Source organism: Gossypium hirsutum, chromosome A10 (genome assembly GCF_007990345.1).
Source record: "Gossypium hirsutum isolate 1008001.06 chromosome A10, Gossypium_hirsutum_v2.1, whole genome shotgun sequence".
In the NCBI taxonomy this organism is placed as follows: Eukaryota; Viridiplantae; Streptophyta; class Magnoliopsida; order Malvales; family Malvaceae; genus Gossypium; species Gossypium hirsutum.
This window is the reverse complement of record NC_053433.1, coordinates 95,313,737-95,329,525: the sequence shown is the minus strand read 5'-3', so window position 1 is coordinate 95,329,525 and position 15,789 is coordinate 95,313,737. Positions and strand designations below refer to the sequence as shown.

The window sequence follows — 15,789 nt, the reverse complement described above, 5'->3', positions numbered from 1 at the left end:
ACTAATACTGTATTTGGTAGTATTTGAGAATTCTATGGGATGTGTGTTTGGTCAACACGATGAGTCAGGAAGGAGACTGTATCAATTATGCCAAGAAATGACATAAGTGTCAAATTATGGAGATAAAACTCATGTAGCTCCTTCACCTCTGCATGTTACGACTTCTCCATGGCCTTTCTCTATGTGGGGGATGGATGTCATTGGGCCAATTTTGCCAAAAGCTTCAAATGGGCATCGAGTCATCTTTGTGGACATTGACTACTTCACCAAGTGGGTAGAAGCCGCTTCATATGCTAATATTACAAAGTCGATAGTCAGCAAATTCCTGAAGAAGAAAATCATATGTCGATATGAAATGGCAGAAAAGATCATATCTAACAATGCATTGAATTTGAACAACAGCACGATATCTGAAGTCTGCAGTCAGTTTAAGATCAGACACCACAACTCATCACTGCATCACCTTAAAATGAACGGTGAAGTTGAGGTAGCCAATAAAAACATTAAGAAGATCATGGGGAAAATGACTAAGACTTATAAATATTTGCATAAGAAGTTACCATTTGCCCTCTATGCTTATCAAAGATCTATCAAGACCTTCAACGGGGCAACACCTTTCTTATTGGTTTATGAAATGCAGGTTGTTTTGCCCATTGAAGTCGAGATTCCTTCTCTCCAGGTTTTGTTAGAATTGAAGTTGGATAAAGTAGAATGGCTCCAATCTCGATATGATCAGCTAAACTTGATTGAAGAGAAAAGGTTGAAAGCCATCCGTCACGGTAAGATTACCAAAAGTGAATGATGCGAGCTTTCAACAAAAAGGTTTATCCCAGAGAATTCCATGAGGGGGGCCTAGTATTGAAAAAGATCCTGCCCATACAAAAAGACTTCAAAGAGAAATGGATGCCAAATTGGGAAGGACCTTATGTGGTAAAGAAGGCATATTTCTAGAGGAGCATTGATATTGACCAAGATGGATGGCAAGAACCTGCTTAATCCAGTGAATTCAGATTCGGTCAAGAAATACTTCACCTAAAATAAAATAAAAAAGAGAGGCCAAGGCGAAAGCTCGCAAAGGATGTCTTGAGACCAAATGATTTTGAGTTGAAAACCTAGAAAGAGGCAACTCAAATTTGGAATGAAGATTAAACATGTGATGGTCGGGCCTTCCCAGAAGGAAGAACGTTACATCTTGTGGTATCGACAAACTACTCTAGATCCGCTAAACACATAATTGAGCTCAAAATGGTCCTCAAGAAGTTTGTGTAGAGAAGTTCATGCTGCGATGTTCGGGGCACTGACTTTCATCTTACCGCTTTGTACTTTAGCAAAATTTGCTATTTTGATTAACTCTATTCATTTCATGCTCTGGTTCAGATAAATTTCAGTCTTGTCCATTATTACAATCTTTTTCAAGCATTTTTTATTGAAATAACGATTAATGGACTCATAATATTCACATAAAAGGAGTTTTGCATATTGCTCTCAAAAGCTTCTAAATAGTACAGGGACCCGAAACAGGACCACTAGTTAGAACTAATCAAACCTAAGAGTTGGAAACATTTGGGAAAGAATAGTCTAAATTGTGACTATTTTTTCAATTTTTTTGCCAAAGATACCAGTTGAACAAGAATGCATGGTAACACATTAGTGACAGAACCTCAATAAGCAACAAGCGATGACAACCTAAGCACTACAAAGGGATCATTCTCGAAAATGACATTCTGCATTCATGAAAATATCATTCATACACATCTAGTTAAGAGCATTTGATTCATTTGATCATGACATCCTAATCACTTGGCATAAATAGGCCCATGAAATGGATTCTACAGGTCATGTTCCCTAGAAAATAGTGTAACAGATCAGAGAAGTCATAAATCCCATAACCATGAAGTTGCAGTAGGATGAATTGAATTTATTATGGCGAATCTTATCTCCCTGAAGTTACAGTGGAGCAGATTAAAGCCACGAACCTTATCTCCCTAAAGTTGCAATGGAGCAGGTTGAAGTTACAAGTTTTGTCTCCCAGAAGTTGCAGTGGAGCAGACTGAAGATAGAAAATCTTATTTCCCTGAAGTTGCAGTGGAACAAATTGAAGCTATAAATTATAGATCTTATCTCTCTGAAGTTGTAGTAGAGTAGATCATAGCAAACCTTATCTCCCTAAAGTTGCAGTGGAGCAGGTTGAAGTTATAAGTCTTATCTCTCTGAAGTTGTAGTGGAGTAGATTGAAGATAGCAAATCTTATCTCTCTGAAGTTACAGTAGAGCAGATTAAAGCTATAAGTCTTATCTCCCTGAAGTTGCAGTGGAGCAGATTGAAGTTATAGATCTTATCTCCCTGAAGTTGTAGTGGAGTAGATCTAAGATAGCAAATCTTAACTCTCTGAAGTTGCAGTAGAGCAAATTAAAGCTATAAGCCTTATCTCTCTAAAGTTATAGTAGAGCAGGTTGAAGTTATAGATCTTATCTCCCTAAAGTTGCAGTGGAGTATATCGAAGATGGTAAATCTTATCTCTTTGAAGTTGCAGTAGAGCAGATTAAAGCTATAAGCCTTATCTCCCTGAAGTTGCAGTGGAGCAGGTTGAAATGACAAGTCTTATCTCCCTGAAATTACAATAGAGCAGACTGAAGATAGCGAATCTTGTTTCCCTGAAATTGCAGTGGAACAGATTGAAGCTATAAATTAGAGATCTTATCTCTCTGAAGTTAAAGTAGAGAAAATCATAACAAACCCTATCTCCCTAAAGTTGCAGTGGAACAAGTTGAAGATAGCGAATCTTATTTCCCAGAAGTTGCAGTGTAACAGATTCAAGTACAAGTCATAAATCCCATACCCTTAAAGTTGCAATGGGATGGATTGAAGTTATTATAGCAAAACTCATCTCTCTGAAGTTACAGTAGAGCAGATTAAAGTTATAAATCTTATCTCCTTGAAGTTGCAGTGGAGCATATTGAAGCAACAAATCCTATCTCCCTAAAGTTGCAGTGGAACAGATTAAAGCGACAAATCCTACACCTCTGAAGTTGCAGTGGATCAGATTAAATCTACCATAGCCGGTCTTGTCTCCCTAAAGTTGCAGCGGAGTAGGATAAAACCATAAATCTTATATCTTTGAAATTACAGCGGAGTAGATTGAAACTACAAATCCTATCTCTCTGAAATGGCGATGGAGTGGATCGAAGCAACAAGATGCAGTGGGCTAGAATAAGGCTATTTGAAGAAGAGAAATATCAAAAAAAGTTGAGACTCGACGAGACCGGGCCAAATTAGTCTTTCTTAAAACTCGTTACTCCATTCCCATTACACGACAATGAGTAAAGAGGGGCAGCCGTACAAGCCCAATTTGGCCCGAGGCCGAATAAAGACCCTAAACTAAACAACCACCCCAAATTAAACCTAAACCAATTAACTAAACCTAACAAACCCAGCCCAAATAAACTAAACCTAAACCAATTAACCAAACCCAACAATACAGCCCAATACCCTAAAAAAACCCTAATACCCTTTGACCCCCAAGTGTGGTTGCCCTTAACCCGTAGGTCTACCAATTGCCACTGCTCCACCACTTGTGTCAGCACCGCCCATCCACCTGCAAGGATTAAAAGAAGAAATGACAACAAGTAATAAAGGGAAATCATGTAAAATGGCTCTATAAGCTAAGCAAGAACCAATGTAATTTTTTAGAGGGACTTTGAATACAAAAAAAGGATTCAAATATACAAACAATAAAAAAATAGTAGGCAAATCGAAGAGAGAAAAACCAAGTCAGAAACGTACAAGGTCTTTTGTTATTTGCCTTATTTTCCCATTTTCGAACTAATTATTTACGAAGTTTATTCATTTTCTTTTTTTTTTAAAAATCGTATATATACATATATATATTCAAAGAGTATAAAAAGGGAGAAGGTTACCTTTTCTCGCATTTCATTAAAAAAGGGCATTTTTGGGCTCCGTCGTGCATGGTAGTCAATAGCGGTAGAGCCCGCGGTGGCGATCAGCCAAAGTTCAGTCGGAGAAAGAGGAGAGAAGAGAGGGTTAGTGTAATACCCCAAACCCGACCTAGACGTTATGGCCGAATCTGCAATGTCACATTGGAGTGTGTTTTGAAAAGCATAGTTTCATTGTAAAGTCCATTTTGTATTAAAACTCCGTTGCGGTCTTTAACAGTAGTTATCCTACCTTTTTTATTGTTAAATTGTAGGTTGGTTTAGCAAAACATGTGTCATATTTAATTGTTATTATACTTTAAAAATAGTGTTTGACGCGGAAGCTTTTAAAACAAATTACGTAGCGTGGTAATTGAAAACATTTATCTTTTCAAAACCCGAGCCCTACTGCTAACGGAAGTAAACCAACATTAATAAATCCCCAAAATAAAAATAAAAACTTTAAATAGCCTTATTACATAAAATTACCCAAATAAAATATTTTTACTTAAAAGTTAAATACGGAAGCGTAAACAGTGGTGTGGTCATCTCCGAGTCCCTCGCAGCACCGACCCGCCTAAGGATTACATGCATAGATAAGTAAAAAGGTGAGTTACAAAAACTCAGTGTGTAATCCCTATGTATCAAACAATAAACCATGCTGCACAAAACAGTCTGGGCCTAAGCCCATATCAGTGTAGGCCTTAGCCCATTAGAGTAACAGTATCAGTGTGGGCCTTAGCCCAATTCAATACAGTATCAAAGATGCAAATAGAGCTCCTACCCATCCATCCTCTACATCCACTCCGTTTAGCCCTACACTCCATGTGGGGATAAAATCGACCCACCCATCCTTACACTCCAAAATATAGCACCGATTACGGCACTAAACAGTATTTGCAGTAGAGCTGCCAGTACAGTACACTTCCTTCAAAAATATCAGTCCCACCCCCATGCATCATGTCATGTCATAATATAATATGTGTATGCAAAATGTCATGCTCAAATACAACCAAAAATATCATAGGGGTATATTGGTCATTTTACCTCTTAGGTGTATAACAGTCATTTCATCAGTACAGGGTCTAAATGTCCTTACCGACCCTACATAGGTCCACAGTCGTCTTGGACGACTCGTGCAACCCTAATAGTTAAATAGTGGAAATGGGCCCAAAGCCCATAACACGGCCCATGAGGGCCCACACGCTTGTGTGGCCTAATAAGTCCAAATAGTGGCCTTGGCCGTGCGAACTCCACAGCCTGGCCCAAAGTCTTCATATGTTTGGGTTGTTTACCTGTGCGGGGATTATGAGCCCGTGGGGCCCACACAACCTATTTCGGCCCAACGTGGCTATAATCGGCCTAAGCCCATGAAATCGATCATGGTGGCCTCCATGATCGAATACCCACGTTTTGTACATTTAGCTCACTACACAAGTGAGTGTATGCTCGTGTAGCGTCAACAGTCGTAGATTTTCGCTTTTGTCGACCTATGCTAATAGCTGTGTAATTACACACCTAGTTGCGAAAATGAGCGAATTAGCCCACGTGCACTCCAAAATATTACAACAGAATCTTCAGTTAAACACCTAACAGATGCGTTAAAGAAACCTTAACTGAACTTATTCCAACAGATTACTTACTATCGCCTTGCTTGCACAAGCATGGTTTAAGCCTGCTTAGAACGCTGACGAAAGTTGATAACAGACACATTGGTGATTATTTGCATGGTAAAAGAATCCATTATACATGTTGCTTATACACGAGGGTTGAACAGCGCATATCAATCCAACGAAAACACAATTCTCAAAAATGGAAAGGAATATTCGGCCAAGACCAAAGAACCCCAGACCAACGTGCTTCAGTTCAATAAAAACAAATGAATAGCGTTACCTTAGAACGAGAGACGAGAGAAAGATTCCGATCGCTTCTGGAATCCTAGAAACTCATTCACTCCATGTGCAATATTAAAACTTGAAACAAAACACCATGACCAAAGAGAAAAGAGACGAAAATCGATATCTAAGGAAAAGAAAAAATATGCCGAAAGAGCAGAGACAAATTGCGACTTACCCAACAGTATTCGGCCACCCACCAGTGAAAAGAGAAGGGCTAAAGAGAGAGCAGAAAAATGAAGGAAAAGAAGAAGATAGCAAGGTAATCGGCCTTAAGAGCACAACTGATTATGGAAGAGATGGAAAAGAAAAGTAGCAATCAGTTAAGCAGGAGAGAAGATGCCAAAAAAGAAAGGGGGAAACAGAAATCAGTAACTCCGAAGTAAGAGGTCAGAAAAGAAACATATGGTCGTAAAACACTAAGGAGAAAAGTCCCAAAAGAAACAACACTATTCGGCCTTAACAGTCAAGGAAACCGCATAAAAACAATAGCTAAAATCGACACCAACAGAAAAAGGGAAGCTAAAGCCAATTTTTTCCAAAGAGAACTCCCAATTCGGCACTCCCACACTTGACTCTCCAACCTATCCCACCTCAACCGAAACTCTCCCCAACAAGAATTCAATTTCGATACAACACCACTACACCTCAAACACCACTTTTTACTCCCCTTAACACTCTCCTAAAATCTCTTCACTTTATTCTACTCAACTGCCCATTCAAACTCCCACTAGCATCACAATTTTGGTCAACTTAGGATACCTCTCTAGCACTTATAGCAAAAATATAACGCTCCTTCCACCCTGCCAATACTCGAACCTCATACCTCAAGGCACACCCCACACGCCACTTACCACTAGACCAATAGGCTCTTTATGACAACCTTTACCAACCAAAGGCAAGGGTTCTTTTTTACAAAAAAATAAAATTTTTTGCAATTGCTCAAGCTTGAACCCAAGACTTCTCAAGCGCTCTCCAAGACACTTAACCATTGAGACAAGCATGCAATTGAGTTATACAACACACAAAAGATGAGCACCCACAATTTGGGGCATTAAAGCTGGGGAGATATTTTTTTAAAGGGAAAGGGGAAAAATGATTTTTTAAAAAAATTTTGGGCTTTTATAGAATAGTAAAAAGGCACCGTTCTATTTGGCCTCCCCAGATGCGGTGTCGTTTTGGGGAGCCAACCTGAACCCGACCCGCTCCAAGAAGAGGATCCGCATGTTTTTGTAAAATTGGTCTTATTTCCAATTTAGCCTTTCCCCCTTTTTATTCTTTTGCAATTAAGTTTCTTTAGTCTTTAATTTTGGCCCTATAATTTATTTCGGCTTTCAATTAGTTCCACCTTGAAGCTGCACATTTTGGAGGGGGATTATTTCCCATTTGGTCGCCCCTTATTATTCACGCATTCAATCTGGTCCTTTTATTTTTTATTTTATTTCTAATTTGCCCAAATTTTTCATTTCATTTTCAATTTAGCCCTTTTTTTGCTATTTTTTGCTATTTTATTACTAAATTAATTAATATTATTACTACTATCATTATATTTTATTTTTTATTAATTTATCATTATCATTCTATTATTATATTAATTAATTTTATGTTATTATTACTATAATTATATTTTCTTTTTATGCTTATTTACATATTATTATATTATTGTATCCTTAACTTTATATTGTTATTACTATTATTATTGTATTTCCTTTTCGTATTTATTTACCTAATATTTACATCATATTTATTTTATTTTCTCATTTTATTTATATCCTTTTTTAATTTTAAAACTTTAGATTTTTATTATATCATTATTATTAATATCACCATTATTATTAATATTATTATTCTTAAGTTGTTTTACACCATATTTATTTATTTATTGGTTTAATATTAGATTTTTTTAATTTCAAATTTTAGTCTTTTACTTATTATTTTTCTTTTATGATTAGCTTGTTCATTTTATTTTATTTTTATCCTTCGTATTGTCATTTACATTAATGCATTTATTATAATTCTGTTACGCATATTAGCACCGTGATTGTTTTTACATTTTTATTACAAATTCGAGAAACATTAATCTTTGTCCAATACATAAAATTTCATTCTTTTAAAATAAGCAATCTTTCGTATTTTGGAATTCGAAAAGTAGTTCCCTAACTTATGGGGTTTTGATTTTGTCGATGAATCCGAATAAATGAACGTTTTTAAAGTACGAATTTTAAATATTCTCGGGAATTAAGAAAAGATCGTGTTCTAACTTAAGGAGTATGATTTCTTTCTAAAACTGTGACAATCCAGTATCTTCCAAAATAAATTTTTCGTTGTCTATTCACGTATCAGGACTTTAAGACATTGTGTCCTAACTTACGGGACATAATCCTTTTTTCTCAATTAACATGAAATATGCCTATTTTTTGTAAAAATTTTCAATTAAATAATATTTTAACAAAGGATCGTATTTTTAAAATATTTTCAAATTCCCAATTCTTGACACTAAGTCATTAATTAATCAACTAGGTACTAATTTTAGACGGTACGAGAGTGCTAATCCTTCCTCGTATGTAACCAACTCTCGAACCCGTTTTTCTGAATTTCGTAGACCAAAATCATCATTTTAATAAATCAAACTTGTAACACCCCTTACCCGTACCCGAGACCGGGACAAGGTATGAGACGTTACCAAACACATACTCGGATACTTTCAAAAAATACGAGTTATAAAATTTCATTCAATTTAAAATCGATCAAATAACATCATAGTGTCTCGATTATGGACCTACAAGGTCCAAAACATACATTAAAAGCGATCCGAAACTGAACCGAGAACTATAGAAAATTTTAGTAAAATTCCCAGGGTTATGCCTCACACGCCTGTGTGGAGGTAAAACACACGCCCGTGTGCTTGGGGAAACACCCGTGTCCCTCACTCGTGTTGAACTATCTGGATTTATTTTCCATTTCGATCCTACAGGGGTTTTCACACGGCCAAGCATACGCCCGTATCCCTCACACAGCCTAGACAAGCCCGTGTCGGTGCCCGTGTCAAAAAACCCAGACATTCTGTTTACGACATCATCACTCATTTTGAGGCACACGACCAAGGTACACGCCTTTGTGCTAGGTCGAGTCCTCCACATAGTTGAGACACACGGTCGTGTCTCTACCCGTGTCTTTACTACCATGTAAATTGAACTAAAATTTTAAGTGCAGGGGACATACGGCCAGGGAACACGCCCATTAGGGCTGACCCTGTGCCACACACGACCTAGACACATGCCTGTGTGTCTACCCGTGTGGACCCTTTTAGGGCTATTTTTCAAGCCTTTGATCACCCTCTATCATCCATACACACTTAAAGACTCCAATGGTATTTAAAATGGCCTCATTATACTCTTAAACAACCTTGGCATGACTCATCACATGTTAGCCCCATCTCATCAGCTTAGTACATGCTAAATTATCCTTTTCGTATAAGGGATTAACATAGCACATTTTATATTTTACACTTAGGCCATATTATAAACATATACCATTGTATGCTATGACCACTCTCAAATTATTAGGTCCCATTTCAAGCATCCATTCATGATAAACCTCGTCACCATATCTCATGATTCATTTAAACATAAACATGCATCATTAGTAGGTTTACAACCTACATCAATATGAGAAACATCTCATGGCCATAAACAAAAGAATAAGTATACCATTTAAACCCTTACATTAGCTAGCCAAATGACACATATAACAAAATAACCAAAAGCCCTATACATGCCATTAAACAAAATAAAAGTATCTACATACCAAAGTAGGACAAGATGATAGTGTGTTGATTCTCCAACTGTCTTCCAATCTTCATGAGCCCACGAGCTCTGTAAGACAGGGAAAAGGGGAGTGGATAAGCATTTATATGCTTAGTAAGTCATGATAACTGGAAAGTAAACTTACCGGTTAATTAGCATACAACCATATTTAGGCAATAATTCCAACAAGCATGAAATAGTTCCCTATCACATGCACTCAATCATCAAGTTACTCTCATAAAAAAACATCATGTCATTAGTCTTAGATGAGCTCATCAATCCAATATTTCCATGCTTCATTTCTCATGTTAATCCCATTGAATTTCTCAAAAATCTCAATGGATAGCCCAATAACCGTCAAGTCATACAAGTGATCATCTCAAGAACGCACTCCCGCGAACCTTACATCTTACGACATATTACCAGTTCAGGCTAAATCCCCTGTAGTAATAACTCATAGAGTAATGTTGGGATTACCAGTCCAGGCTAAATCCCTTTTTACGAAAATTGCTCTCATAAGCTCGGAGCTAAATTGCTAGTCCAGGCTAAATTCAGTCCTCAGTTGGATTACCCATCTGAGCTATATCCTTATTGCACCCATATTCTTCGAGAGGCTCGATCACTCAAGGAACACCCGTCCGGGCTAAATCCTTTCTCCGTCTGGACTAAATCCTTTTCTGCAACACATGTAGGATCTCATGTCATGTAGGCCATAATTTATCCATCGGATTTCCCTTTCTATTTCAACCAGGACATTTATCATCTTTCTATTTCAACCAGGACATTTATCATCTCTTGAATGGATTTTCATACAATGAATATCTAAATTTTTATACATTCAAGAACATACATATTTAAGTATATTAAGAGTTTACTTCAGGTTATACGAACTTACCTAGTAATTACTTCGGTTTCGAATTTCGGTTATTCTGAAACTTTTCGTTTTCCACGATCAACCTCCAGAATTGGTTCCTCAAGGTCTATATCAGTAAAAATAAATTATTAATACCTTACATTGTTCATTTTCGGCTGAAGACTCTCCTTCAGGAAAAATGACCAATTTGCCTCTAACCTTTCTCACTTTTACAATTTAGTCCTAAGGCTCGTATAATGAAATACATGAAATTTCTAAGTTACCCAAGCCTAGCCAAATATTTTTCTTGCCTATAGTGGCCCACATTTTCTTCCATTTAACATTTTTACCCCATATTTTATACATTTTTCAATTAGGTCCCTTTTTGGTGTTTTCATGAAAAATCACATAGCAAAAGATGTTTATATAACATCTAACTTTCATAACCCTCTATAAATCATCAAATAACAACCATATCATGCATGGGTCAAATTTCTAACATGAACCATAGCTTGAAATATGGGTAGAAATGGATAGAGCATGTTACGAGGGTTTCAAAAATTCGAAGAACATTAAAAACGGGGCTAGGGAACACTTACTATTGAGGTTGAAATGTTGGAAAACCCTAGCTATGGAGACTCCTTCAAATTCAGTAGCATGGAGAAGAAAATGAGTGAATTTTTGCTTGATTTTCCCATTTTATTTCATTAATTAACTAAATGACCAAAATGCCCTTCCTTACTAACCTTTTCAAATTTTCCATCCATGCCATTTTTGTCCAAAAACTTAGAAATTGGGACAATTAATCTTTAAGGACCTCTAATTAACATCCCAAAGCAATTTCATACAAATTGCTTCTAGAACCCAAGTTTTGTAATTTATTCAATTTGGTCCTTAATTTCCAATTAGACACCTTACACACAGAATTTCTTCATGAAACTTTAACACATGCATATTTTCATGTCCTAGACCTTATAATGATCATGAAATAATTATTTTAACGCTATATTTGTAGTCCCAAAACCAATATTCCGACTAGGCCCTTTTTTGGGATGTTACATTTCTCCCCCTTAGGGACTTTCGTCCTCGAAAGTCTTACCAGTAAACAAGTTAGGATATTGACTTCTCATGGTTTCTTCAAGTTCCCATTTAGCCTCTTCCACTCCGTGTCGATGCCATAAAACTTTCACCAAGGCTATATTTTTTTCCTCAATTGTTTGACTACTCGAGCCGAAACCTTAACCGGTTTTTCACCATAAGTCATATCTAGTGTAATCTCAATTTTCATCGGTGAAATCACATGAGAGGGGTTTGACCTATATCATCGCAAAATAGATACATGGAATACATTATGAATCTTTTCCAATTCGGGTGGCAATGCTAAACGGTAGGCTAATGGTCCAAGCCTTTCGGTGATCTCATATGGTCCGATAAATCGTGGACTCAGTTTGCCTTTCTGGCCAAATTTCAATACCTTTTTCCATGGAGACACTTTCAAGAACACTTTATCTCCAACTTGAAATTCGATCTCCTTTCTTTTCAAATCAGCATATGACTTCTGTCTATCCGATGCTGCTTTCAAACAGTCACGTATCACTATAACATTTTCTTCAGTTTCCCTGGCTAAAACAACTCCATGAATCTGGCTTTCCTTGAGCTCTGCCCAATACAGAAAAGTCTGGCACTTTCGGCCATACAATGCCTCGTAAGGTGCCATCATTAAACTCGTCTGGAAACTGTTGCTGTAAGCGAATTCCACCAATGGTAAGTATTTTTCCCAACTACCCTGAAATTCAAGGACGTAACACTGCAACATGTCCTCAAGAATCTGAATTGTCTGCTCAAACTAACCATCAGTCTGCGAGTGAAAATCCATGCTAAAACTAAACTCTGTACCCAAGCTTCTTGCAGCTTCTTCCAAAATCTCGAAGTAAATATCGGGTCCCTGTCTGAGATAATCGATATCGATACCCCGTGTAATCTCACAATTTCTGATACATACAAGTCGGCCAATTTGTCAAGTGAGTAGTCAATTCGTACTGGAATAAAGTGAGCCGACTTCGTTAGCCTATCAACCACAACCCAAACAACATCTTTCTTTTTCAAGGTTAACGACAATCCAGTCACAAAATCCATGGTAATTTTATCCCATTTCCATTCGGGGACCATCATAAGCTGTAACGAACTGAAGGTACTTGGTGTTCAGCCTTGACCTGCTGACATATTAAGCATTTCGATATAAATTCGGAGATGTCTCTTTTCATGCCATTCCACTAATACATTTTCTTCAAATCATTGTACATCTTGATACTTCCCGGATAAATAGACAAACGGCTATCATGCGCCTCTTGCAAAAATTTCTGAATAAGCTCTTCGTCTTTTGGTACACAGATCCTATCTCTGAACATCAAGCAACCATCGGGACCAATCTGAAAATCTGAGTCGGTGCCTGAATCGTATTGAGTTCTCTTGGCTTGCAAATCACTATTATTGACCTAGGCTGCACAAATTTCTTGTAGAAATGTTGGTTTGGCTCTTAACTCTGCCAAAATCGAACCATCATCTAATGAGGCCAACCGCGTGTTCAAGGCTCTCAAAGCAAACAAGGATTTTCTACTTAGTGCATCTGCGACCACATTCGCCTTTCCTGGATGGTAGTCAATGCTCAGTTCATAATCTTTGATCAACTCTAACCATCTCTATTGTCTCAGATTCAATTCTTTTTGAGTCATCAAATATTTCAAACTCTTGTGACCAGTGAATACACAACATGTCTCACCATAAAAATGGTGTTTCCAAATCTTCAGGGCAAATACGATGGTTGCTAGCTCCAAGTCATGTGTTGGATAATTTTTCTCGTGTGGTTTCAATTGCCTCGAAGCATAGGCTATTGCTTTACCTTCTTGTATAAGTACGCAGCCCAGTCTATTCAAGGATGCATCACTATAAACCATAAATTCTTTTCTCGGTTTAGGTTGTACTAGTACTGAAGCTTCGGTCAGCAATGTCTTTAATCTCTCGAAACTCTGCTGACACTTCTCTGACCATTCAAACTTAAAGTCTTTTTGCAGCAACCTCGTCAAAGGAGTTGCAATTATTGAAAATCCTTTTACAAAGTGTTGGTAGTAGCCGACCAAGCCCAAAAAGCTTCTAACTTCGGTTACGTTCTTCGGTGACTTCTACTCGACAATAGCGGATATCTTATTCGGATCAACTCGGATGCCATCACCCGAAACAATGTGACCCAAAAATCCTACCTCTCGAAGCTAGAACTCACTTTTGCTGAACTTAGCATGCAATTTCTTGTCTCGTATAGTCCTCAGATGTTCAGCATGCTCGGACTCATTACGGGAATAAATCAAAATATCGTCAATGAATACCACAACAAACTTGTCCAAGTATGGTCGGAAAAAGTGATCCATTAAATCCATAAACGTGGCTGGGGCGTTCATTAGACCAAAAGGCATGACCAAGAACTCAAAATGACCATACCTCGTCCTAAAAGCGGTCTTAGGCATGTCCGACTCTATAACTCGCAACTGGTAGTAACCAGATCTCAAATCTATTTTTGAAAATACAGTGGCTCCTCTCAATTGATCAAACAGATCATCAATCCTCGGCAACGAATACTTGTTCTTGATAGTTACCTTATTAAGTTGTCGGTAGTCTATACATAGTCTCATCGAACCATCTTTCTTCTTTACAAATAATACGGGAGCACCTCAAGACGAAAAGCTTGGTCTTGCAAAACCTTTATCCGTCAGTTCTTGCAACTGCGCTTTTAACTCTTTCAATTCGGTTGGCGTCATTCTATACGAAGCAATTGAGATAGGAGCTGTCCTAAGCACTAGGTCAATACCAAACTTTACCTTCCTAATAGGATTAATCCAGGTAGCTCTTCCAGAAACACATCCGAATACTCGATACTATCGGTACCAATTCCAACTTCAACTCAGATTCTTTAGTATTCAACACGAAAGCAAGGTAGGCTTCATATCCTTTTCTCATATACCTTTTAGCCATCATTGAGGTAATCACAACCGGCGGAGTATCCAACTACTTGAATCAATCCGAAGAATCTGACCATCTGAACATTTCAATTCGATATACTTGCTACCATAATTTACAATTACATTATGCACAGCTAACCAATCCATGCCAAGTATTATATCAAACTCATCGAATGGCAATAACATAATGTTAGCCGAAAAACAATGACCTTGAATCATCAAGGGAAAATTCTTACAAACTTTATCAACTAGGATGAGGGTTTGACACCTTAATCACAAATTTCGTAGGCTCTACAGACATATCCATGCTAGACACCAAATTTATGCAAATGTACAAATAGGTTGACCCTGGAACAATTAAGGCAATGACACAAGTATTATAGATAGAAAATGTACTCGTGATGACATTGGGAGTGGAGGCTTCCTCTCAAATGCGCATTGCATAAGTTCTTATCGGGGCTTGAGCCTCTGATTTTTCAGTAGCATCCTTAGCAACAGTTAGACTGCCACTTGCACTTCTGAGATGTCTCGGAGGTCTACCACTAGAAATAGGAGCATTCAGCTGCAGAGCTAATTCAACCTCTTTATTAGCTTGCTCCGGGCAGTCTCTAAGACAATGGCCAAGAGACCCGCATCTAAAACAAGTACCACTCTTCATTTGGTGCTCTCCGAAGTGAAATTTGTTGCATCTTTTACACTTCGGCTTTTGATCATCCACACTTCCCACACTAGTTACCATAGGGGAATAAGACTTCGAGTTATATCGCTTGGAGCTTCTTGATCTACCCACATATCCTATTGATGAAGTGGAGCGTTCTTAATGACTTCTCAATTTCTTTGTGGGGAAAGAGTGGGCTCTACCCCTAGACCTCTTACTCAAAACTCGAGCTTCTCTCTTAGCTTGCTTTCTTTCATTATTTAGCTCTTCGGCCTTTTTAGCTCGGTCAGCTAATACCGAAAATTCTCGTTTCTCAAGGATCCCAATCAGCAATTTAATTTCCTCATTCAAGCCTTCCTCAAAGCGCTTACACATTTCTTCTATGATTGGACCCACTCCATTGCATACTGACTTAACCTTACGAATTCCTTTTCATACTCTGACATAGTCTTATTTCCTTTTTTGAGTTCTAGGAACTCCTTCCGCTTCGAGTCTAGAAACCTTTGACTGATGTATTTCTTTTTAAACTCAGCTTGGAAGAACTCCCATGTAATGTCTTCCTTTGGTACCACTGAGGATACTGTCTTCCACCAGTGGTATGCTGTATCTTTCAGAAGAGATACAACACACTTCAA

The 15,789-nt window shown here is 37.7% G+C and overlaps 1 protein-coding gene across 1 annotated transcript; it reads left to right on the top strand.

Moving 5' to 3' along the window:
- Positions 1-355: 355 nt before the first annotated feature.
- Positions 356-13,144, top strand: LOC107895524 (uncharacterized). Its single transcript, XM_016820790.1, has 3 exons — positions 356-779; positions 12,159-12,250; positions 12,986-13,144. The coding sequence occupies exons 1-3, from the start codon at positions 356-358 to the stop codon at positions 13,142-13,144; spliced, it is 675 nt and encodes a 224-aa protein (XP_016676279.1).
- The last annotated feature ends 2,645 nt before the right edge of the window (positions 13,145-15,789 follow it).

Excerpts from the sequence above, each read along its gene's own strand:
- LOC107895524 (XM_016820790.1), top strand. The coding sequence starts at position 356 with ATGGCAGAAAAGATCATATCTAACAATGCATTGAATTTGAACAACAGC. Across the intron at positions 780-12,158 it reads GTTGAAAGCCATCCGTCACG|AAAAGTCTGGCACTTTCGGC; the intron begins GTAAGATTACCA and ends TGCCCAATACAG. Across the intron at positions 12,251-12,985 it reads GTAAGCGAATTCCACCAATG|GCTGCACAAATTTCTTGTAG; the intron begins GTAAGTATTTTT and ends TTATTGACCTAG.